The sequence below is a fragment of the Thamnophis elegans genome, chromosome 2 (genome assembly GCF_009769535.1).
Source record: "Thamnophis elegans isolate rThaEle1 chromosome 2, rThaEle1.pri, whole genome shotgun sequence".
Lineage (NCBI taxonomy): Eukaryota > Metazoa > Chordata > Lepidosauria > Squamata > Colubridae > Thamnophis > Thamnophis elegans.
The window spans coordinates 46,740,505-46,764,186 of record NC_045542.1 but is presented as its reverse complement, the minus strand read 5'-3'; the positions used below and the strand labels follow the sequence as shown (position 1 = coordinate 46,764,186).

Here is a 23,682-nt window from a genome sequence, read left to right as displayed (position 1 = left end):
CAGATCTGGGCATTTTAAGGCCCATGGATCACATCTGGCCCGTGAATGGTCCCAATCCATCCCATGATGGTATCGATGACAGGGCTTCTGGCAGTGACAATGCAGTGGTGGCAGGGGGCAGAGAGCCGCCACAACAGACTCAATTTCTCATGTGGTTCCTTGAGAAAATTAATTGCCCTCCCCTGCTGTAAACCAAACAGGATTTCTGTATACCTGTTGCAATTTTCTGTGCTGTTACTTGTGCTTTATGTTAGTGAATTCATACCTTGTCCAGACTCTTGGTATTACTATATTGTAAGTTTCCTAGAGTCACTTAAGCAGGCAGCAAACAATTGCTGATAACAAAATGAAATAATATTAAATGAATGAGTGTGTAAATAAGTAAATAATTAATCATTGTTATGTCGCAGATTAGGTCTTTTGAACTTGTGAGAAAATCTTATTTACTCCCCCCCTCTTTTTTTCAGCAATGTGATATACTTAAAGAATTTATCCAGAACTCCAGGGTTCTTCCATCTGCAAACCTGAAGTCATTTGCTGAATCTCTGGTGTCTAATCAGCTCCCCTTGTTGACCCTGGCTCCTCTGTCTTTCGGCCACAACAGGATGGTGATTGAAATGGCAGTTCATACTGCAGTTGTTTTGCTTTGTGGCCAGAATCGAATCCTTGATCCTCTAAGGAATCTCGCATTCTCGCCTAATACAATGCTGGTAAGGAAGTTCATGCTGGACCTAAGTTTTTTTTTTTTAACTTAAAGCCTTATTTTAAAAAAAAAACACAAATGTATCATGCCTCTTTGTTAATTTGAATATTCAAGAAGGTTAACAACTACTATAATATCTAATGCAGATTTTTTTAAAAAAATACAGAAATGAACAATGATCAAATTAATGACCAAGAAATCAAGGTCTAGAGAAAGTAGTTCTAGAGCGGAGAGAGTGGGTATCAAACACTCCCTAGCTTGGGAATCTTCTGTGGCAAGAGCCTCTTTTACATGTTTTAACAACCGGATGGATCCATCATGGGAATGGCTGTCTTTCAAAGAATCACACTGGAGACCATTTAAAGAAGTTGACACAGCGTATCTCAACCTTGGCAACTTTAAGATGGGTGGACTTCAGCTCCCAGAATTCCTCTGGCTGGCTGGAGATTTCTGGGAGTTGAAGTCTGTCCAAGCACCAAGGTTGAGAAACACTAATCTAAAGCATTAAATATAAATACCAACTGCTTAAATTACGCTCATGAAACATTTGATATAGGTACAATGGAATTTCAGGATCTTTTACTGGTTAATAAATTGCAAACCATGCCAGTTAAACCTTTCAGACTCTCTTCAGAGGTAATGCTGGAAAATAGCAATAGCACTTAGATTTATATACTGCTTCATTGTGCTTTGCAGCCCCCTCTAGGTGGTTTACAGAGATGGCATTTTACACCCCCCCCCCCCAACAATCTGGGTCCTTGTTTTACTGACCTCAGAAGGATGGAAAGCTGAGTCAACCTTGAGACAGTCAGGATCGAACCTCTTGCAATGAGGACAATATACTACATTCTAACCACTGTGCCACCATGGCAAACTACATGGCATACTACATTGGGACCTCAGATCCCAAATGGCTCAGACCACGGACAATTCGGATGCCGACTGAAACATCCGCTAAATGTTTCACTCACGTCACGAACACATCCTCGGGTGCCAAATAAACACAGTCGCGGTGATTTCCCTGCTACAGTGATTTCACCTTCCACACCATTTTTTGTGTGCGCACGCATGCACAGTCAGTCTTGCTTCTGGTCACAACCACATCAGGTGCCAACCGAAGTCCTGGAACAGATTACAGTCAGCACCCTAGGTCCCACTGTAGCTTGTTTCTTAGTTTCCCCTTCTGTTTATTTATACCTTTACAATTTGAGATGATTGTCAGTGTTTACTTTTTAATGAAAAAATGAGTTTGGATTAGTTAGATCAGGCAGTCCTAAAGAAACTGATCACTGTGTATTATTTTTCCATCACAATTTTTCCATCTGTCCTTTCACCAGAACGCTTTTCTGCCAACCATGCCAGAAGACATGTTGGCTCAAGCTATGACGTGGAAATTAAAGGAAAAATTTCATTGGTATAGTGAGTATCAACCTTTGGAGGTATATGATGGGAAAGTCATGACGGATTTCTCCAGAGTATAGGTCTGAATAAACGTTGCTATTTTCCAGGAACATATTTTCATAAGTTATAGTAATTTCCATTTTTGTGAGGGTCTTCAAATGTCTTAGCTTTGTGACTTACATGATGATCTTTAAGAAAATGTCATAGGAATTTTGGGCATGGAGGAGAGAACTATGGACAAATTCACAGCCACAAAGAGAATGGGTAGTCATAAAAGACCATTTCATACAAGGGCAAGCTAAAGCATGTAAAATGGAAATTAAGCCTAAATGCAAGATAAAGGCATTACTGAGCTCCAAAACACAAACCTGCTCCGTTGAAACCAATTGTTTTCTGATCCTACATATCAACGCCATGTAAAAGATACAGTGATAATCTGCAAAATCGGTGCAATCCATCTCTGAAAGCAGCCAGCAAAATGTATTTTTAAAAGTAGTTTTCATCATGCAATATATAGAGTTGGTTGTTAAAGTGTTATTTTGCTTAGATGCAATTTTAATTGGAGAAAAATAGAAAAAATGCTTTCAGTCTTGCTGCTGTATTGATGTACAAAACATTTATCAGTTGCACTTGGTTTCTACAGAACTATGTATATACATTTCCCTGAATAGTTCTCCTATTTCTTCCTAAGAAATAAATGCTAAAGATTAATATGCAGCTTTCATATTTACTGTACTTCCATTTCATATGACATTGCTGTTTTTGAAGATTCAAAAAACAGACTATTCTATAATGATTGTCTCATTTAAGAGACTGTGGGTCATAATAAAACAATAAACACACACGAATAAAAGCATAGATTAAAAAGATTAAAGTACAAGGTTAAAAGGTACAAGTTAAAAGTAGAAACCAAAGTTAAAAAAATATTAATCTTGAAGATTTCACAGGCAATCTTTCTGGTAATTAGCTAAGAAAAGTATGGCATGTTATCTGCATCTTGAATGTCTTTTTTCCCTTTTGTTTTATATACCTTTTTTTACAATGTCATTAGCTTTTTGAAGTCTGATTATAATTATAAATCCTGAGAATAATTTAGAATTACTGACAGTATTTACTGATTTACTTTTTGCTTTCTTTATACAACCAGAATGTCCAAATGGTCATCCCTGTGTTATTGGAGAGGTAAGAAATGGAGAGGGAGGGGGAGATTGTTCTGCATTTATAATTGGCTTAGCTCTTATGTTTTCTTCAATATTATATATGTCTTAAGGCAACAGCCAATTAAGTCAAAATCATTACCATGATTAATAATTTAAAAAGGATATTCTAATCACATACTAGTTGGACTTAACTGAAATAGTGAAGAACTATTTTCATTCTCTGTTTTATAATATTTGCTTCCCCCCCCCCCCCAGTGTGGTCAACCTATGGAACGTAGTCGTTGTGCTGATTGTGGTGTTCCAATTGGAGGTGATAACCACAGGGCAGTGGCAAACTTCCAAAGAGCAAGGTTTGAATTTCAACTTCTTGGAATTTTATTTGTAAATGCTGATGAAAAGATCTGTCATTTATTGATCTTTTGTGTACACATATAATTTTCCTGCCTGGCAAAATGACATTGAATATCATCTATGGACTCCTAATGTCAGTTTTCATTCTGAGTAGCTCTAGCTAATTGTGATCCTACTATACCTAATCTCCTAATTTCTTTTTCGTCTGAAGTCAGTTCACCAGCATTTATAATGTGATGAAAAGGAATCACCCAAAGGGATAGATATAAATAGAGCCTTGAGTTCTTGGTGCTCTCTGAGCTTGGCTGTTGTCTTGCAGATATTTCATTACCCAAACTAGGTAACAACTGCAAAAAAATGTCTACAAGAAACCATCTGCAAGACAACGATCAAGGTCAGAGAACATCAAGGATGCCTCATTTCAACCCTGATCTACAAATATTGGAAAGGTTTTGAGTTCGTCGTTTTGAGGGTAGAAGTTGAAACAATTTATGTCCAGGATGTGAGGGGTCTGTAGATATTTACACAGCCCTCTTTTTGACTTGTGCAGTATACAGGTCCTCAGTGGAAGGCAGGTTGGTAGCAATGTTTTTTTTCCCCTGCCGTTCTAATAATCCGTTGAAGTCTGTGCTTGTCTTGTTTGGTTGCAGAGCCAAACCAGACAGTTATAGAGGTGCAGATGACCTGTCACACCTCATTATGAATTCAACAATATTAACATGAAGATCAGAAGATAATCTTGACTGATTAGGAGTTTCTATTGTGTCCCCTTTCTCCTGACATTTCTCTGTATCAGTGTATTCTATTCCCTCATGAACTATCCCATCCCATCCCTAAACAAAACGAACAAAATGTTTAAGATGCTTGCTAGGATTACGTCAGCAGTTGTAAAATGTATTAATTTTGTTTGCAGGTTCCTTAGAGAAAGTAAATATTGCTACAACTTTGTGTGTATTGCATAATATAAAGATAGTCCTCACTTAAAACCACAATTGAGTCCAAAATTATTGTTGTTAAGCAAGACAGTTAAGAGAGTTTTGCCCCACGTTACAACTTTTTTTGCCACAGTTGTTAAGTGAATCATTACAGTTAGTAACAAAGTTGTTAAGTGAATTTGGTTTCCCGTTGACTTCACTAGCCAAAATGTCACTAAAAGTGATCACATGACCCTGAGACATTGCAACCATAATAAATAGAAACCAGTTGCCAAGCATCCGAATTTTGATAATGTAATCATGAAAATGCTGCAGGGGTCGTAAGTGTGGAAATGGTCATAAGTCGCTTTTTTCCACCTTATGTTGTAACTTATGCTTGACTTATGCTGTTGTAACTTCGAATAGTCACTAAATGAATGGTGATAAGTTGAGGACTACCTTTATCTACCCAATTTTGGATGACAAATATTTAGTTATAATTGTAAATCATTGTAAAATAATTTTAAAATGTGCGAATTTCCATGATATCTTTGCAGCAATAGTGAGGACAAGACACAGACAGGCCACATACTTGGAGATCCTAGGAAAAGGGATCCAGTGATCACATCGGAGAGGGAGTTGTCTCCTGCTGTCCTAATTCTGATTCGCTTGCTTACTCATTTAGCATTGCTTCTGGGAGCCTCAAATGATGCCCAGGTATTTTGTTTCGCACAAAAATTACAACTTACCTGCTTCTTTCTGAAATGCATTATACATGAAGAGACAATGACTTATCTAAAATGAATGACGTGAAAAATCAGATTTTCTCAATATTATGAAAAGAAGTAATTATAGGTGCTAAGAATACAAGGCCATTATTCTGTATTTTCCCCAAAATAAGACCCAACTGGAAAATAAGCCCTAGCACGATTTGTCAGGACACTCATAATATAAGCCCTGCCCCAGTGGTGGGTTCTGGATCCCATTCAAACTAGTACAGTTGGAACGGGCCTGGCATAGTCTTACTGCTTCCGCGAGCCTCTGCAACACTCCAGCTGCTCAGCGAAGCACCGAAGACTTAAAAGACTGGTAAGGAGCTCAGGCGGGTGGGCCTTCCGAAGCACCGTACCGGAACAGTATCCAGTGCTCCGGGCAGGCTCTGGTAAGCCCATACTGGGGTGTACCACCTGCAACCCACCACTGCCCTGCTCCCAAAATAAGACCCAATTGAGATTGACAGCCAAACAGTTGCACTTAATACTGTATTTCCCCAAAAATAAAACCTAACTGGAAAACAAGGCCTAATGTGTCTTTTGGAGCAAAAATTAATATAAGACACAGTCTTTTTTTCTGGGAAACATGGGCAGTAGTCATGTTATAGTAATATAGTACTAATTATAAAGGAGAAACTTCATTAAACATAACTACAATTAGGTGTTTAATGATCATGGAGCGTAAGACACCCTGGGTATTGCCACTGTTCCATGAATGCTTCAAAGTTGCCATGAAGCGAAATGGAGATCATGATCTTCTAGGGCAGACTTTAAACTTGGCAACTTTAAGATGTGTACATCCAGAATTCTCCAGCATGTTTAGAGTTGCCAAGTTTGAAAAACCACTGCTCTGGATGAAGTCTTACAGTTTCCTTTCCCTCAGATACTTGTGCTTTACCTCTTCCACATTCATCTTATTTTCAAAAGCGGCCTGCATATTTCCATCTTATACCAGAATTAACTGCAAATGTGATTTGCTTAATCAAATCTGAAGTTAGCTATTCTCTGTAATTAGAGGCTGTAGGTAGCTATTATCCGACTTGCATTCTTGGCAAAAAGTATGCAATCTGAAATGTCTGGAGTGTTTTTGCTTTTGGTATGAGTGCTCATTGCCCATAGAGAAATATTTTATGTCTTTAATAACATGTTGAAAATAAAGTAATTTGCATTTCAGAACTCAGTGAAAAATGTGATCGTGAAGCATGTTCAGAATTATGTTTTTCATTCAATTCTAAAATACAGATTACTTTTGTTTCAGTGTGCTACTAAAAAAATATCAGTAATACTTCTCTGTGGGCAATGAGCACTAGCATAAAAAAAAAGGCATATTAGATTGCATACTCTTTGCCAAGAATGCAAGTCAGAGAACCAAGATGTTACACTGGCACTGGAAAACTCCATCTCCAGCTTAAATCCATCTCCAGCCATAGAGTTCGCTAGGTGATTCTCTATCAACCTACTTTTCAGTGTAGTTATTACAGGACAAAATGGAAGAGGGAGCCCTGTTCTATGACATTTTAAACTGTTCGGTAGAAAGATGGAATAGAAATCTTAACAAATCAAGAGGTTATCAAAAAAAGTAGTGCTTGATTGTGGTAGAAGAAAATTAAAGTCAAGAGAATCGTGGGTTCCCCGTATATAATAGTGATTTATTCATTTATTTTTAAGTTAAAGGGATATTATTAAAATATTTGCTTATGTGCCTAGCTTTGTGATTAAATGCTCATTCACAAGTCATGTAGACAAGAATTCTGAATAGTAGGTTCTGTTGTTCAGTCTCTCTTGCAGATCATAAAACCACAGGTTCAGGATCCAGTAAACTTCTTGCTGCAGCATATTAATAAAGACATTGAGCAGCTGATGAATACTCTTGGGAAGAGTGCTGATGAAACCACTAACGTCATCCATCTCATTCTATGTGACCTTTCCAAGGACCAACAGGCAGGACAATGTAAGGACAGCAGTTTGCTGAATATTGTTTATGTTTAAAGACTTACAATTGCAGAACATTTTTAATAATATACTTCAAAGGAACTGGGAGGACCAGTGACCAAGAGTGATTAAATGTTATACCCATGAGAAATCACTGCCAGTGAGTGGTTGCCCTACTTGGCTTTTAACCTGATTTCCTAGTCACACTCATTTCATTAAGGAATTTAGATGTGTTAGATAACTTAATATCTGTCCAAAAAGTCTCTGATTATATGTCTGCATAATCTGCGTGATAATGGTTGTGATAATAAACAACGGTTAGCAGGGGGAAATAATGGTGTATTAAACTCGCCCCATAACATTTTTTTTTACAACCCGGTAACTTGCATTCTTTGTTTTAAATCTTGAGTTCACTGAATTCCCATGTGGTTTCTTGTATAAGTTTGGAGAAATCACTTGCATCTGTAATTCAACTGGACATTGAAGTGTTTCACTGTAGAAAGAATGTGTAGTCCATACAGAACTCTTTGTAATATTCTCTTCTCACAATAGCAATATAAAGAAGAAAACAGGTTAATTTTATTTCAGAAAAATCTAGGAGTTTTTTCCCCCCTGAATCTAAGAAGCTAAATAACTGGCTAGTTGGGGACCAAATAAATGCAATAAATCTTTTGCAGGGCCAGTACATTTTAACAGCCAGCTTTCCAACAAAGAGCACAGAAACAAATGGGAAAAAAGTGTTGCATGCATCATTCAACTTAAATTAAAGGTAAAAAAAATGCTTGTGCCTCTGTCTGTCTGTCTCTGTCTCTCTACGTATACACACACACACACACACACACACACGAATTTAAAAGTAGGTTTTATATGCTCTAGAACGTATAAACAGGCTGAATTTAAAATTAAAGTAGGTTTTATATGCTCTGGAACATATAAACAATGACGCTGGGCAAAATGTAAGTTAGACATAAAAACTGTTTTTTCTTGGTGCTGTAGACACAAAGTCAGTTGGCAATACTATCTTGAGTCTATACATCATATTAATGGTATAATAAGGCTAGTAGTTGGGCCTCTATTGTCTATTAGCAATCTGTAACCTTAATTGCTAGAAAACAAGAAATTGCTGCTATCTTATCTTCCCCAATTATCTGAAAGAAGCAAGGTATTAATTAGTTCAGTTTAATGAATTAAGTATGCTTGTGAGATTTTGCTCATTGGTTTTTGAGTATACTTCCTGCCAAAGGGAGAGGGCTGACATATCCATCATTTTAACCTTCCCCCAATCCTATACTTAAGAACTAATATATACAGCCTTGCATAGAGGCAAATTCAACATCCCCATGGTAACTCTAGTGCTTGGGGTGAACTCCAGAAATTGTCTAGAGCTGGGTTCCAGATCACAAATAGACATGGAAGATAGTGTGACAGGTTCCCAAGAACCAAGATCAGCATATGGAGTTAATTCTGAGTAGTTTCCTTTATTGTTCTTCACCTATAGACAGAATTTTGCTAGACTAAAGCAACTATCTCCATAACTACAGATATTCTATATATCTGTAGAGTACTCCCTATACCAGGAAGGAGGGGTTTTTTACCCATCTTCCTGCCAACTAAACTTTACAATCTCTGCTGTCTGTTTGCCCTTTGGAAAACAGCCCCATGCTACGTTCCCCCAGATATTGAAACATTTTTTGTGTATCTACCTTATCATGGTTTTAGTTTCTTGGCTCGATCCAGAATTGTGGAAAACCTGACTTTTCATATAGCTCTTATCAAAACAGAGACGCATTTCAAAATTATGAGACGCATTTCAAAACCACACTTTTGAACTGTAGCTTTTAAGAAATTACCATTCAGCTTTTGAAAACTCAGTATATTTGAATTAAGAAAATAACCAAGGTCAGTCAATCAGGTGTTCATTACAGCTGTACAGATTCCTGGGCAGTGGTGAAATGCATTTTTTTTACTACCCGTTCTGTGGGTGTGGCTTGGTGGTGGGGTCCTATGACTGAGTGGGCATGGCCAACTTGATGTCACTCATGGCCACGCCTTCTCAGTCACATGCCTCCACCACCGCCAAGCTATGCCTACAGAACCTGGTAGGAAAAAGTGTGTATGAGTCCATTCACAGCAGAGCTGCTGCTCCCTTTATGGTCTCCCCCGCCCCCCCCTCCCGGGGACTATCTTAAAGGGACAGGCTGCAGCAGCTCTGCTGTGAACAGAGGAAGAAACGTTTGGATTGTCTCTGCTGCGTTTAACGTTGAATTCTGTGGCAGAGACAATCTGAATGTTTCTTCCTCTGTTCACAGCAGAACTGCTCCTCCCTTTATGGTTGCCCCAGCCCCCTCCCTCCCTGGGTCTACCTTAAAGGGACAGGCTGCAGCAGCTCTGTTGTGAATGGAGGGAGAAATGTCCAGATTGGGTGGGCGGGTTGAGCGGCCGGAAGAGGTGAGCAGCGACAGGCGACCAGGCGGGCATGGGCAGGGACATCAGGGATTTTTGCTACCAGTTTGGAGAACTGATGCCAATTGTCCCTGCCAGTTTGGCCAAACCAGGAGGATTTCACCCCTGTTCCTGAGTGAATGCTATGATTCTAATAATTGCTATTAAAAAGTTAGCAATAGCAATAGCAGTTAGACTTATATACCACTTCATAGGGCTTTCAGCCCTCTCTAAGCAGTTTACAGAGTCAGCATATCGCCCCCACAGTCTGGGACCTCATTTCACCCACCTCGGAAGGCTGGAAGGCTGAGTCAACCTTGAGCCGGTGATATTAGAACCGCTGAGCTGCAGATAACAGTCAGCTGAAGTGGCCTGCAGTACTGCACCCTAACCACTGCGCCACCTCGGCTCTATGACTCTATAAAGTTATTTTTATGCACTCTGTTTTTATGATGCCTCTCACACTTTCTGTTCTCTCACGTGCCATGTTTTCTAAGCAGGCTTTGGATGAAGCACTTCAGGACTTGAATAAACAAATCAGTGAAGATGAAAGACTTTCTTCCAACCCTGTAGTGAAAATTATTTACGGGGACCCTGCAGTCTTCCTGTCCCGTCTTCCTAAAGACAGTGCTATACACTCCTCTCGGATATGGAGTTTCAAGAAGAGGATCTCAGTCGAGCACCTGGCTCATATTGTCCAACAGAAAGGTGGCAAGGATGTTGTACCCATCTTGCAGAAATTTTTGCAAAAGGTGAGCATGCCAATATCTTTGCCAGTGGTCATGTCCTGGGATTTGTGAAACAGAAGATATGCAGTGCTGAAACCTAGTTGTCAAGCTGCTTGTCCTAATTAATTGTCCAACACAAAAATTTGTGTCTGACTTCTCTTTTTGCTTGAGTTTTATTAATGTAACCACTTTGATCTAGGAGCAGAAATTCTTTTGTCAGCTGCTTGTCAAAAGCTGAGCTACATCAAACCGCGCAGAAACTTTGAAATATTAACATCACAGCTGGAACATAAGGAACCTCTGTGCTGGTGTTTCTATAGCGCTGTCATCCAGAGACCCAAATCTGTTCTAAACTTTAAAAGTGCCGAGTCCTGTCAGATTTAAATCAGGCTAGTTTTTTTTAAGTGCATGCTTGCACATGTGAAATTAATAATGAAACTTAATGGTGGGGCAAATACATGGTTGCTTGATCATTTAGTTGCTAATCTAGTTGCTTTCGGGATCCTTTGGATCATGTGCTTACTGCACAGAAATCAGTTGCTTTGTCCTTGTAGCAGGAATGGGCAGGAATAAACTAAATCACAGAATTATTTCTTGTAACAAATGTGGTGGTGGGAGAAATTATTGTTGCTTTGTTTTCTATTAGGAGGGGAAATGACATGTTAATTGCATGTGAATCTCTGTTGTGTGCCTCAAGCGTACAGTTGAAAATAAATCAGCAGTCTTGGGTACTATCTTTTAGTAGAAAGAAAAGAAAAGAAAAAAGAAAGGTGGAAGGAAGGAAGAAAGAAAAAAGAAAGCTCTTTCTTGAGAGTGGGGATCAACATCAGAATAATATTGCATTATTAAAGTCAAATCAATATAAAAATTACTGCTGAGGAGATTTATTCACAAACATTGCAAATTCTCCAGTGCCCATCTTAATGCTGTCCAAACCCATGCAGAGTTGCTTGAACATGGGGTTGGACTAGAGGACCTCTACATTTCCTTCCAGCCCTGTTATTCTATGTTCAGAAGGTTTTTTAATTCACTTGTTCTCAACTACATTAAAGTGCAATGTGCATCTTCTGGCTAAAAAAAAAATTCCAATCTGAAAGGAAGGGTTGAGTGCTGGGTTGCCAGTTGACTGCTTTCCCAAAAGTAGAATAAGGATAGAAAGAGGAACAATCAGTATTTGTTTTGATGAAGTGTAAAAGCGAACAAGTTTATGTCTGAAATACTACATTTGTTGATGATGCAGTAGCTAGATTGTTTATAATTGGGTAATGGTCAACAGTACTACTTTTCCAGCTTCATGGGTAAGTTTTTTCAGAACAGAAAGTGAATATCTATTTATATTGATTTAATATAATTTGTTAATACTGATGCAATCTTATCCATGTGCAAAATGAGGAGCACATGCCTCCCAATATTGTCCTACTTTTGAGAGAACCAGATTTCATGTATGTTTATGTGTGAGTATGTAAACTAAATGTATACAAACTGAATATATAAAGCATATATGGTGTTCTTTCAAGGACAGTTGCCTTGTATTCATTCTTAAAGACTCGGCTTCTGCTTTCTGAATTGACCTTTTCTGCTCCATTTTTAGGAAGCTGAATTGAGGCAGGTGAAATTTCTGCCAGAAATTCTTGCTCTGCAGAAAGACTTGGTGAAGAGATTTCAGAACATCTCAGAAATTGAGCATCGTACAATTGAAGATTTTCTCAGCAGTTTTCCCTCGGGTGAGATTCTCCCTTTCTCTCTGGTTAGATAGCAAAGCATAAGAGCATTAAAGTATTTACTTAACTACCAAGCAAATTTAGAAAACAAAGGTGTTTAGCTAATTGTATTAATCTGTGCAAAGTCTGTGCTTGGTAAACATTTGCAAGCCTTAGTGAGGAAAGGAAAGGAAGATGGGATCAATCACACCCTCTTTCTTAACCAATTTCATTGTATACATGATGTATAATGACAATAAAGGCTTTTATTATTATTTCTACATGCAAAAAAGCCAGTTGTTCTGAGCTTCCTTCTTTTTGGAGAAAAGGGATGTTTTGATACGGATACAATAGCAATAGCACTTAGACTTATATACCGCTTCAAAGTGCTTTACAGCCCTCTCTAAGTGGTTTACAGAGTCAGCCTTTTGCCTCCAACAATCTGGGTCCCCATTTTACCCACCTTGGAAGGATGGAAGGCTGAGTCAATCTTGAGCGTCCCCTTCTTCCTTCTACATGGAAGACAGCTCTTGAGGGCCTCCCGGAGCTGGAATCACAGAAAGGGCTGCCCTTGCCAGAAGCCTCCCTGCTGACCCCAACTGCCCTTTTGAAGGTTTAAGGAAGGAAACAGTCTGGCTTTTGGGCCAATGATGCCCTGTATTTTTTTTTTTAACAACTTGATTCCTGGCACAAATCATTTAAATTTGCCTTTTCTTCATTTCCTTGTTCTGTGATACTACATCACCAGGACTGATGCAACCTAGATCTAACAAAATTAGTATTTTGAAAATTCTCATCCAGTGTGGGGACTAGGTGCATAAATCTCTCCTCTCCATTTGGCAGTACTTCCCTTTTAGAACTAGATATTTAATGAGAGCCGAAGGGCTGCCGGCTGAGAGGAGTGGAACTCCTCTGTTGGGCTCCAAAACTGGAGCACAGATCCTGAGGGTCTTGACCTCCACTTCTGCAGTTCTTTGGAGAAGTTCTCTTCCCTGCATGAAAGGGAAGGGAACTCTTCTAAAGGGCTGCAGAAACAGGTCAGATCTCAAAGGTCTGTAGCTCCTTGAAGAAGTTCTCCTCTGTGCATAGAAGGGAGGGTGACTCCTCCAAAGAGCTACCAAAACAGAGGTTATCTATTGAGGATCTCAAACGAGTTCCCCCTTTGCACACAGAGGCAACCCCAAACTCTGATAGGGTGGAGAAATGAAGCTCAGATCCTGAAGATCCCAATTTTGTTCCTGCAGCCAGCCAGAGCAGTTCTCTTCTGCATATGGAAGGAAAATGATTCTCCTGTGTGCTGCTCCGGGAATCCAATCATGGGTTAACTTAGCCTTCTAGCCTTGAGACTGAGTATGCAAATTTCAAAGTCACGCCTCCTCTGACTGGACTTCCGTTTCCTTCCAGTTCTATTACTCAGTCCAAAGCCTACGAGACTTATTTTCAATTCTCTCTTGATTAATTGCTAATTTTCAAGGTTAATGCTGGATTTACTTGGTTTTCACTGTGGATTTCTTGCTGGATTGGAGGTAAGGCGGCAGATTTCTGCCAGCCGATTCCTCCCTCGCTATTTCCCTTGAAGGGATATCGGATTGCTACAGCTGGAGTGGGGCGTTCTTGCCGTTGGCAAACGGCTTCTCCGCCTGTCCTCCCTTAACTTCAGCGCGCAAGGAAGCTGAGTCTCCCAGCGCTGCCTTCCACGCCGGATAGCACCCGCCTGCGAGCGCGGTCAGATCCGAGGCTGTGGCTTGTCGGAGCGGTTCTTCCCCTCCTCCCCGCCTCCCTCCTTTGTGCCCTCGCTGGAGCGGCTGCCGGAGGATTACATGGATCGGCTGTTTGGGAATTTCCCCTGCTGTTTCTTTGAATTTCGCGCCTTTGATGCCGGTTGCCTTATTTGGAAGCGTTTTCACGCATGCGCAATTAATGCCTGGGATGAGAAGGCAAAATTTGCCCGCGCGCTTGAGTTTGCGCACTGATTCCGCCCCTCCCCTTTCCCTCACTCGAGTTTGCTGACTCAGGAAGGAGGTCGCTTGTCTTGGTCTCTGCTTCCACGTGGCGTTCTTGGCGAGTGCTTTCAATTGCATTCCTTTGTTTCGCTGATTGAGCTCTTTCAGATTCATATCATGGCTGATCAATCGGTAGTGCAAGGTACTGTCGGGCCAGTTTCTGAGCCCCGCTCCCCTGGCGAGGGGGGGGCCAGCCCTGGGCCTAGTAGGGCCGCGACCAGGGCCTCTACTAGCAGGCCTCGAGCCTCATCTTCTGTTCGGGATAAGTCGCACAAGCGCAAAGACAAAGCCAAGGTTCCCCCCAAGGCATCTGGGGCTCCCATTTGTTCCCCTCCGGTTCTGGTTCAGCAACCTGTGTCTCCGGTGAGGGTCGTTGAGCAGGGTTGGTTCCCTGATATTCAGCTTCCCCAGGGCCCTATTCCTGAGGTAGGGGTTTTCGGGCCTCGATCCCCCCCAATTATTTCGGAGGCTAGTGGGGCTTCTCTTCGCTCACCTCCACGCGCTGGGCCTTCTGCCACGTTCACCCCCACAGCTGCAGGCCTCAGGCCTCTGGAGGGCCAGGATTTAGGCCTTCCTGCTGATTTTTACAGCATGATCTCAGAGGCTATTTCCAGAGGGGTGGATGCGGAATTAGCGCGTAGATCCCAGGTCTCCAGGCCTACTCTGGCCTACTCAGGCCTGGCTCCCCAAGCAGTACAAGGGGATTCTTCCATTCTGCAAACTGATCCTCCTTCCCCTTTACACTCTGTGTTTAGCGCACAATCTCCCTTAGTGGAGGAAGGTGAAATCCAGGATAGGGAACTCTCTGGTGACGAGGGCTTTCCTGTGGACCAGCCTCCGGCCCCTGAGCTCTTCAGGCACACTCTTTTCAAATCCCTGCTGTATAAGGCCAAGACTACCGCCCACATGGGGGAGGCAATTTCTGCAGAAAGTGCTGCTGTAGGCCTAGATGCCACCGAGCGGCTTTTTGCTGAGCAGGTGGCTCTGCAAGATTTTATTCCATCCCCTAAGCTCTTTCTTGATTTAATCCAAAAGCAGTGGGATGAGCCGACCGCAGTTAAGCCCCCTGGGTCTGGTGATAGGAAGCTTTTCACATCTTCTCCAGAGTTGGAGGCTCTCCTCCAGTTTCCCACAGTGGATGCTCCCATCGCTGCTCTTGCTTCACCGGCGTTAATTCCTTCTGAAATTTCGGAAGGATTGAAGGCCGAGGACCGCAAGGCCGAATCGGTCATTCGCAAAACTCATCAGGCAGCAGCGTGGGCCTTGCGCTCAGCTACTGCAGCTTCTTTCTTTAATAGGACTTCCTTAGTTTGGCTGAGACAACTACAGGAAAGGCTGGACCCGGAGGAACTGCGCCTCCATCAGGATGTCACCAAGCTGATAGCGGCCCTAGAGTACTCTGCTGATGCCACCCTTAGCGCGGCAAAATTTGCATCCCGAGCCGTGGTTTCCAATGTGGCTTCTCGCCGTTTGCTCTGGCTCCGCCACTGGCAGGCTGATATCAAATCTAAGTGGCGTCTAGCGTCCACGCCCTTTAGGGGCGGGGCCTTATTTGGTTCAGTGCTGGATCCCATTCTCATTGAGACTCGGGACAAACGTAAGGTGCTTCCCTCCACAAGCGCCCGTGTGACCAGAAGACCACAGCCTTATGGTAGACGGCAGCCCTTTCGGTCTGGGGACTCGGGGTTTACTTCCGCCCCCTATGTCCCCAACTATACCAGGGGGTTCTCCCAGGCACAGGATCGTGGCCAGGACCGAGCTGGGGCCAGAGACAGGGGGCGCCAGCAGGGTCAGGCGCAGAGTAGACGGTCATTCCGAGGAGCGGGCAACCGTTCCTTTCGCAGATACCGCTGACTTGCAGGAGGTAGGGCCCATAGGAGGACGTCTCTTGGCCTTCGCCCACCAATGGGCGGAGCTCACGTCAGACGCCTGGGCCCTTCAAGTGGTGAGTTTGGGTCTCACGCTAGAATTTCTATCCATCCCCCCGAGAAGGTTCATCAGGTGCCCTGTGCCCAGGTGCCCGTCAAAGCGGCGCCTTATGGACACCGAGATATTTCATCTTCTCACCATCAGGGCCATAGAACAAGTTCCCAAAGGGCAGGGAGGCCTAGGGTTTTATTCCATCTTGTTCCTAGTACCAAAGAACTCCGGGGGATGGAGGGCAATCCTAGATTTGAAACAGCTCAATCAGTATATCAAATACCAAAAATTCAAAATGCACTCTTTAAAGAGCATATTGGCTTCCATCCGCCAAGGCGACATGATGACTTCCATAGACATCAAAGAAGCGTACCTCCATGTGCCCATTCATCCGGCACATCGGAAGTTCCTGCGGTTTCACTTCAACGGCCGTCATTATCAATACCGGGCCTTGCCATTCGGCCTCTTCTCGGCCCCGCGCACGTTCACCAAACTTCTGGCAGTATTGGCAGCCTCTCTTCGCTCAATTCCAATACGCATCAATTGTTATTTGGACGACGTGTTGGTGCTGTCGTCCTCTCGAGATCAGGCTCTCCGAGACCTACAGGCCACGATGGACGCATTGCGAAGCCATGGATTTGTCCTCAATCTGCCCAAGAGCCATCTGCGCCCAACCAAGTCCCTCCTTCATCTGGGAACCACCATCAACTCGATGTCGTGCGAGGTTTTCCTGTCCCCGGAAAGGAGGCAGAGCATATACCACCTGGCGCATCATGTGCTATCTCATCGGCGAGTACCGCTGCTGTCGCTGTCCAAGCTGCTAGGGAAGATGATCTCCTGCATCGGCGTGGTGCCCTGGGCCAGGTTCCATGCGCGTCCTCTCCAGTGGTTCCTGCTGCCCTTCCAAAGAGCGCATACCAGTCACTCCCACATCAAGGTGCAGCTCCCGGGCAAGGCCAGGCGGTCCCTGCATTGGTGGATGTCGTCCAGGCTCCTCCGGGGATGTCCATTCAAGGAGCCGGACCGCGTTCAAGTTACAACGGACGCCAGCTTATTCGGATGGGGGGCCCATGCCCTGGACAGGGTGGCCCAAGGTCGATGGTCGGATCAGGAGCTGGCGAACAGCATAAACTGGCTGGAGTTGCGGGCCATCCGTCTGGCTCTCCTGGAGTTTCGGGACATTGTATCTCATCGCCATGTGTTAATCTTGACCGACAATGTGGCCTCCAAGGCTCACATCAACCGCCAAGGGGGAACGCAGTCCAGAGCTCTGATGCTGGAAGCGGAAAGGTTGTTCCATTGGGCGGAGCCCAGACTCCCATCGATTCGGGCGGAGCACATCTCGGGCGAAGCCAACACTCAGGCGGACTGGCTGAGCAGAGCGACTGTGGATCAGGGGGAGTGGCAGCTCCACCCCATTCTCTTCCAGGAACTCTCTCGCCGCTTCGGCCTGCCCGAGGTGGATCTGTTCGCTCACCCGCACAACGCACAGCTTCCCCGGTTTTACTCCCGATACCAGACTCCGGGGGCGGAGGGAGTAGACGCTCTATGCAGCCGTTGGCTGGCCGGCCTTCTTTATGCCTTTCCTCCTCTCCCGATCCTTCCGTCGGTCATTCAGAAGATCTTGGCAGAACAGGCGGAAGTGCTGCTGGTCGCTCCGATGTGGCCCAGACGTCCCTGGTACGCAGACCTCGTCCATCTGTCCGTTTCGCGTCCTTGGAGGATTCCGGACGACAAGATTCAGCTCCACCAAGGGGCTCTCCAGCACCCGGGCCCTCAGCTGTTGCAGTTAGCCGTGTGGCACGTGAGCGGGAGATGCTAGCGGCCCTCCACTATTCGGACAAAGTCATCTCTACAATTCAAGCGGCCCGTCGCCCGTCGACTACCCGTATTTACGAGGCTACCTGGCAGGCCTTCTGCCGGTGGTGCCGGCGCACCGGGGTCGATCCCATCAAGGCCTCGGTGCCCCAAGTTCTGGATTTCTTGCAGTCCGGCCTCAACAAGGGGTTGGCGCCAAACACGCTTCGCCGTCAGGTCACAGCCTTGTCGACGGTGGTCGGGGGTGGCCAAGGCCGCTCCCTTTCTCAGCACTCGCGAGTTCGAACCTTCCTTAAGGGTGCTTCCAACTTACGACCGCCGACGGTACATCGTTATCCCACATGGGATTTGACCTTGGTTCTCAGGGCCCTAACAGCTGCCCCCTTTGAGCCTCTACATTCCATCAGCCTCCGCTTGTTGACACTCAAGACGGCCTTCTTGGTGGCCATAACATCGGCCAGGAGGGTGTCGGAGCTAGCAGCCCTTTCTGTTCGTGCGGATCTTTGCATCTTCCACCCGAACAAGGTGGTGCTTCGTTTGGATCCGACCTTTCTTCCAAAGATAAACTCACTGTTTCACAGAACTCAAGAACTTGTCCTGCCGGACTTTTGTCCTCACCCGTCTCATCCGCAGGAACGTCAGTGGCACCATCTGGATGTTCGCAGAGCTCTTCGTCGCTATGTGAAGCGCACGGCGTCGTTCCGAAGATCGGAGGCTCTGTTCGTCTCCTTCCAGCCATCCTCAATGGGACAGAAGGTGTCCTCCCACACCATCGGCCGATGGTTGAAAGCTTGCATTGCGTTGGCGTATGACACCCACTCCAGACCGGTTCCAAGGCGAATCACTCCTCATTCCACCAGGAGTGCGGCCACCACAGCGGCCTGGGCGACGCAAGCGTCTGTAGAAGAGATTTGCAGGGCGGCCACTTGGGCATCCCCCTCACCTTTTATTCGTCACTACAAGATTGATGTCTTTGCCTCGGCTGAGGCGTCCTTTGGGCGGAGAGTGTTGCAAAGGGTCCTTCCGTCTGCGGAGGAGCCTGACCAGCCTAGCTCCCGCCCTGGGAGTTCATTGCTTTGATATATCCCATGATTGGATTCCCGGAGCAGCACACAGGAGAATGACCGTTGTCTTACCTGAACGGTCCTTCTATGGGTGCTGCGAAGGGAATCCAAACCCGCCCGCGGCTTCGGCTGGTCAGGGCTCCGTTTTGATCGTGACTCTGTGACTTGTTACTGACTGGACTTGACTCTGTAGTGCCGGATGACTTGCGGCTTGTTTGAGGATTGACATAATGCTCCTTCGGTGGACTTCGTAAAGAACTGAAAGGAAACGGAAGTCCAGTCAGAGGAGGCGTGACTTTGAAATTTGCATACTCAGTCTCAAGGCTAGAAGGCTAAGTTAACCCATGATTGGATTCCCTTCGCAGCACCCATAGAAGGACCGTTCAGGTAAGACAACGGTCAATTCCTCCAGCAGACTGCAGAAATGAAGCTTGGATTTCGGGATCCAAGCTTTGTTTCTGCAGTCCACCACAGAGGTTCCTTTCTGCCCAGAGGTGGTGGTGGGAGGAATCCTGTGGCAGTCTGTATAAATGAAGGTTGGATCCTGAAAATCCAAGCTTTGTTTCTGCAGGTTACAGCGAGAGTTCTTTTCCACTCATGGAGGGAAATTGCTTGCCCTCCTTCAGCAGGCAGATCTAGCACTCTGTCCTCTTAACAACTTGCATAGTTGCCTAATGACTGCAACGGGGAGAGCTGGGATTGCAGGCATTGAACAAAAGGTGACTTAATGACCATTTTGTTCAGTGTCAAAGATTCTGGTCCCAATTGTGGTTGTAAATCAAGAGCTACCAGTAGATCATGCCTAGGGATAATGACTTCTTTAGATTTCACTTCATCCTATTGTGATGGTTAGGCATCTTCCAAGATCATAGAACTCTTTCTGAAAAATATACTAACTAAATTAAACCTTTGAGTTAGATGCCTCAGAGTTACTAGGGTCATTGGGGTTGTCGGGGATTAAATAATAAGTGTGACTGATAGCCACAAGGAATGGTGCGGTATCTTGTGCTGGATAGAACTTAGCCTGCTGCAGCAAAGTTCCTTTTATTATCTCATTTTTTAAAAATCAGAAAGCAATAAGTTTTGGCTATATTCTAGCTATTTTTACTATGTTTCTCGCATCCTCTAGGTGTCGGGTTAAAAATGAAAAGCCGAGTGGAAAAATTTCTGGATGTGTGGAACAAACTCCGATTATCCATAGAAACAAATGGTGAGACTCAAGCTTACTTTATCAGTCAAACCAAATGGCAGCAATGAGGAGTTCCTCAATACTACCAAAAGAAAAAAAACATGTTGTATTATCTTTGGCTGGCCTTCAGAGTCTAGCCCACAAAGCAGAAGCTGTAGCTCTCTAGAATTTGCTGACCTCATGCATCCCTGATCATTGGCCATGCAGTTAGGGAGTTGGGGGTGGGGGTAGAGCTGAAGGAATTGTACTTCAGCAATAGGGGGGGGGGCACAATTGATGGCAACAAATCATTATATAAGCCAGAAGTTATCCAAAACTAAAATGGCGTATTCAACAGTAAGATGGTGCCTCTGGCTTCCTTCTCCCCTGCAGGTGAAATTAAGCTTCCTAAAGATTATTGCAGTATGGACCGCACTGTGAAAGATCCATTTGAAATCCTTTTGCCTCGCCGGAGAGATCTAGGCCTTTGTGCCACCTCCTTGGTCAGCTACCTCATTCAGTTGCACAATTATTTCATCAACACCATAGCAAAGGATTCAGCGGATGCCAATAGGTACCCAGTTCTCCCTGCAGCTGACAGATACCGCTGAATAAACAGCACGGTTGATTTTCTCTACTTTTCCCTTCTTACTTCTCAACAGATACTCTGTCAGCCCTGCTGAAGTGGCCGATCTGCATGTGATCAGTTATGAAGTCGAAAAGGATTTGATCCCAATCATCCTATCCAACTGCCAGTATAGCGTGCAGAAAGGAGGAGAGGCCCTGCAGGAGTTTGACCTGGAAAAAATTGAGCAGCAAGTTGTCAGTAGATTCCTACAAGGGAAGCCCACAATCACATTGCAGGTACGTGCAACGTGAACATACACTCTATTGCCAAAAGTATTCGCTCACCCATCCACATAATCGGAATCAGTTGTGAGCGAATACTTTTGGCAATATAGTGTATTTTCTTGGGGGGAAAATACAGGACAAACCTGAAAGAGGGACATCAGGATTAAAAAAGATTATTGTATACATTTATAATTTTGCTTTAGGGAAGAAAATTCAAGAGCAAAACCAAGAAAACAAAAAAAAAATTCTCCTGTGCGCTGCTTGGGGAATCCAAGCATGGGTTAACTTTGTCCATTAGCCTAGAGACTGAGTTACGTAATTGTTGACCATGCCTCCTCTGACTGGATGGGTCAGTTTTTTAACTCAGTCCAGCCTGAAGAGACGTACACCCATTTTCTCTAGACTAATCGACAAATTTCTCATGTTTTGGATTCAGCCATTGTTAGATCTAAAGGAGAGCTTTCTGAAATACAAGAGTATCCTTTTTAATAAAGGACATAGGGGGACTGTCAATATGTATCATAGAAACTTGCTATAACTAGTTAATACTCTGGAGTTTGTGAGATCAAACTGCTAGTCCAGAAGCTACTCTTACAAAGAACTGCTGACCAAGCTTCTGCTTTGTTCCATTTCTTAATAGGGCATACCCACACTGAAACACAGATATGACCAAAATTTTGAGCATCTGTTCAGCAATATCAAGACAAAGCTGAAAACTCAGGTGAGTTTTCGAAAAGAGGAAAAGACAAACAAATCTCACTATAATTCCATCTGGTGTCTATTTTCTTGATTGTAAACCATGGGGTACTCAATACGCATTGCTTATAGGAAGGTGAACGTTTAGTGTTCAGTTGAAGTGATTTTATCTATCCAGTGTTACAGATTCCTGGGAGTTTTAGTTATTATTTTGTAGAGGGGGGAAAATTTGGTATAGAGATTGAGCAATGGTGAAAGCAGCAGCTTGCTTGAATATGTGTGCAGTTGCTTGCAGGCCCTGAAGAGGTGCCAGATGGCATAAATGCCTTTTCTTTATAGAAAAATGTGCCAGGAAGAATGCTGGTTGATCTTATCTCCTTATGTTACAGAGCTCCCTTTCAAATTCTAAAATGGGCATGATCAGAGGAGACCTGGTATCGTATAGTGACATCTGTGAGGCACTCTCGGTCACTGAAATTATTTTAGGATTCCTGGCTACAACTGGAGGTGACTCACATATGACTTTGACTGATTACACGAAAAATGTCCTGCAGATGAGCAATCAGATAAGTCTTCCAGTGATGAAGGTGAGTGCAGGGGATCAGAGGCTCAATTTTCATCTCTGCAAGATGAAAGAGAAAAGCCAGTGAGGATGAGGGTATATATACTGTACGCATAGCTCAGTTGAGAAAAAGCAGCTGACATTTTCCTCACTTAGTTCTGATCTCTACTGTTTTAATCACAGAAGAAAGTTTCTAAGCATGTTTGTGAGTGGTAAATATCGGTCTTCTTGAGATTACAGTACAGAATTATCCTTTTAATTGGACTGTGCTTTGGTAGTATTTGGGTGGAAAGGAAAAGCGTATCAAAACTGATGAGAGATTAAAAAGATCCCTGATGGATCAAGTAAGTGCATTTCAAACAGGTTATTTACTTAAAAGCAGTTTATAAGTAAAGCAAATACATTCCACTGTTTCTACTGGCAGCCAATGGCCATCACGGCATCTTATAGTAGGACTTTCTAGGATTATTAGGCAAATTTATAAGTTGACCAATTATAACAACTATAAGCGGTTTAACGTATCTGGACATAAAATAAAGACTAAAACCCAAAAGATGTATCATCAGAGGAAACAGTAGAGATAAAAGCCCTCCCCCAACAGAAGACAAAAACCAACACTTCCTTTCGCCAAGCACCCTAACCTAATGCCTTGGAGGAAGAGCCATGTTTTTAATGCTCTTTTAAACGTTGTCAAGGTGGGCAGTCACATCTCTGGGGATGTTGAAACAGAGGATGCTGTTTCAGAGGATGGTGTCCTGACAAAGAAGGCTTACTTCTCAAGTGTTGCTAGATGAATTTGTTTAACTGGCAGACCCAGGAATGAGCCAACTGTCGTAGGAGACAGAAAGCTCCTCAGATAACTGGGCCCCATGCCATGTAGGATTTTAAGGTGACAACCAACATCTTAAATTGCACCTGGAAGCCAAGTGGTGGCCAGTGCAGTTGACAAAGCATGGGTGTTACATGGGCATAGCATACTTGCCCATCACTATTTATCTCATTGCAGTCAGGACCAGCTATAGCTTACAATCAGAGTACCGCTTCATGTAGAGACATTGCAATGTTCCATCTATGAGGTGACCAAGGTATGATTATAAGATCATACAGCTATGCCTTACAAACTTTGTAACTAAAGTATGGTTGTAAGAAGGGCCATCCTAGTCCATGAAGAGATATATCAAGTGCCCAAGATAAACCTGTGGGAAAGGCCCTCCTGGCCATCTGCTCCTCCAGGAGGAGCTGAGAGACCAGGAACCCCAAATTATGCACCAGACCAAGACAGCTTGTGCAGTCCTGTTCTTGGCAGAAAACACCGTTTCACAATTGAAAGAGTTTCAGATTTCAAGATAGAACACATCACTAAATTAATAGTTAAAATATTTAAAACCAAAACATTTTGTGTACCCTGGCCTCTAATTTTTTTATTATATATATTTCTGCTTCACTATTTTAATTAGTCCTACTTTTTGAAAAGTCTACTTCTTTGTCCCTAGAA

At 43.7% G+C, this 23,682-nt stretch overlaps 1 protein-coding gene across 2 annotated transcripts in view; it reads left to right on the top strand.

Annotated features, from left to right (window-relative positions):
- The window catches only part of RNF213 (ring finger protein 213), a 147,155-nt gene that overhangs the window by 121,478 nt on the left and 1,995 nt on the right, over positions 1 to 23,682 (top strand). For both annotated transcript variants that reach the window (XM_032212395.1, XM_032212394.1), the window contains 14 exons: positions 468 to 710; positions 2,041 to 2,122; positions 3,252 to 3,286; positions 3,520 to 3,614; positions 5,087 to 5,246; positions 7,079 to 7,253; positions 7,912 to 8,003; positions 10,177 to 10,428; positions 11,996 to 12,128; positions 20,039 to 20,119; positions 20,471 to 20,651; positions 20,740 to 20,941; positions 21,570 to 21,650; positions 22,015 to 22,212. In XM_032212395.1, the coding sequence (XP_032068286.1) occupies positions 468 to 710; positions 2,041 to 2,122; positions 3,252 to 3,286; positions 3,520 to 3,614; positions 5,087 to 5,246; positions 7,079 to 7,253; positions 7,912 to 8,003; positions 10,177 to 10,428; positions 11,996 to 12,128; positions 20,039 to 20,119; positions 20,471 to 20,651; positions 20,740 to 20,941; positions 21,570 to 21,650; positions 22,015 to 22,212 (2,010 nt within the window). The remainder of the gene's footprint in view (positions 1 to 467; positions 711 to 2,040; positions 2,123 to 3,251; positions 3,287 to 3,519; positions 3,615 to 5,086; positions 5,247 to 7,078; positions 7,254 to 7,911; positions 8,004 to 10,176; positions 10,429 to 11,995; positions 12,129 to 20,038; positions 20,120 to 20,470; positions 20,652 to 20,739; positions 20,942 to 21,569; positions 21,651 to 22,014; positions 22,213 to 23,682) is intronic.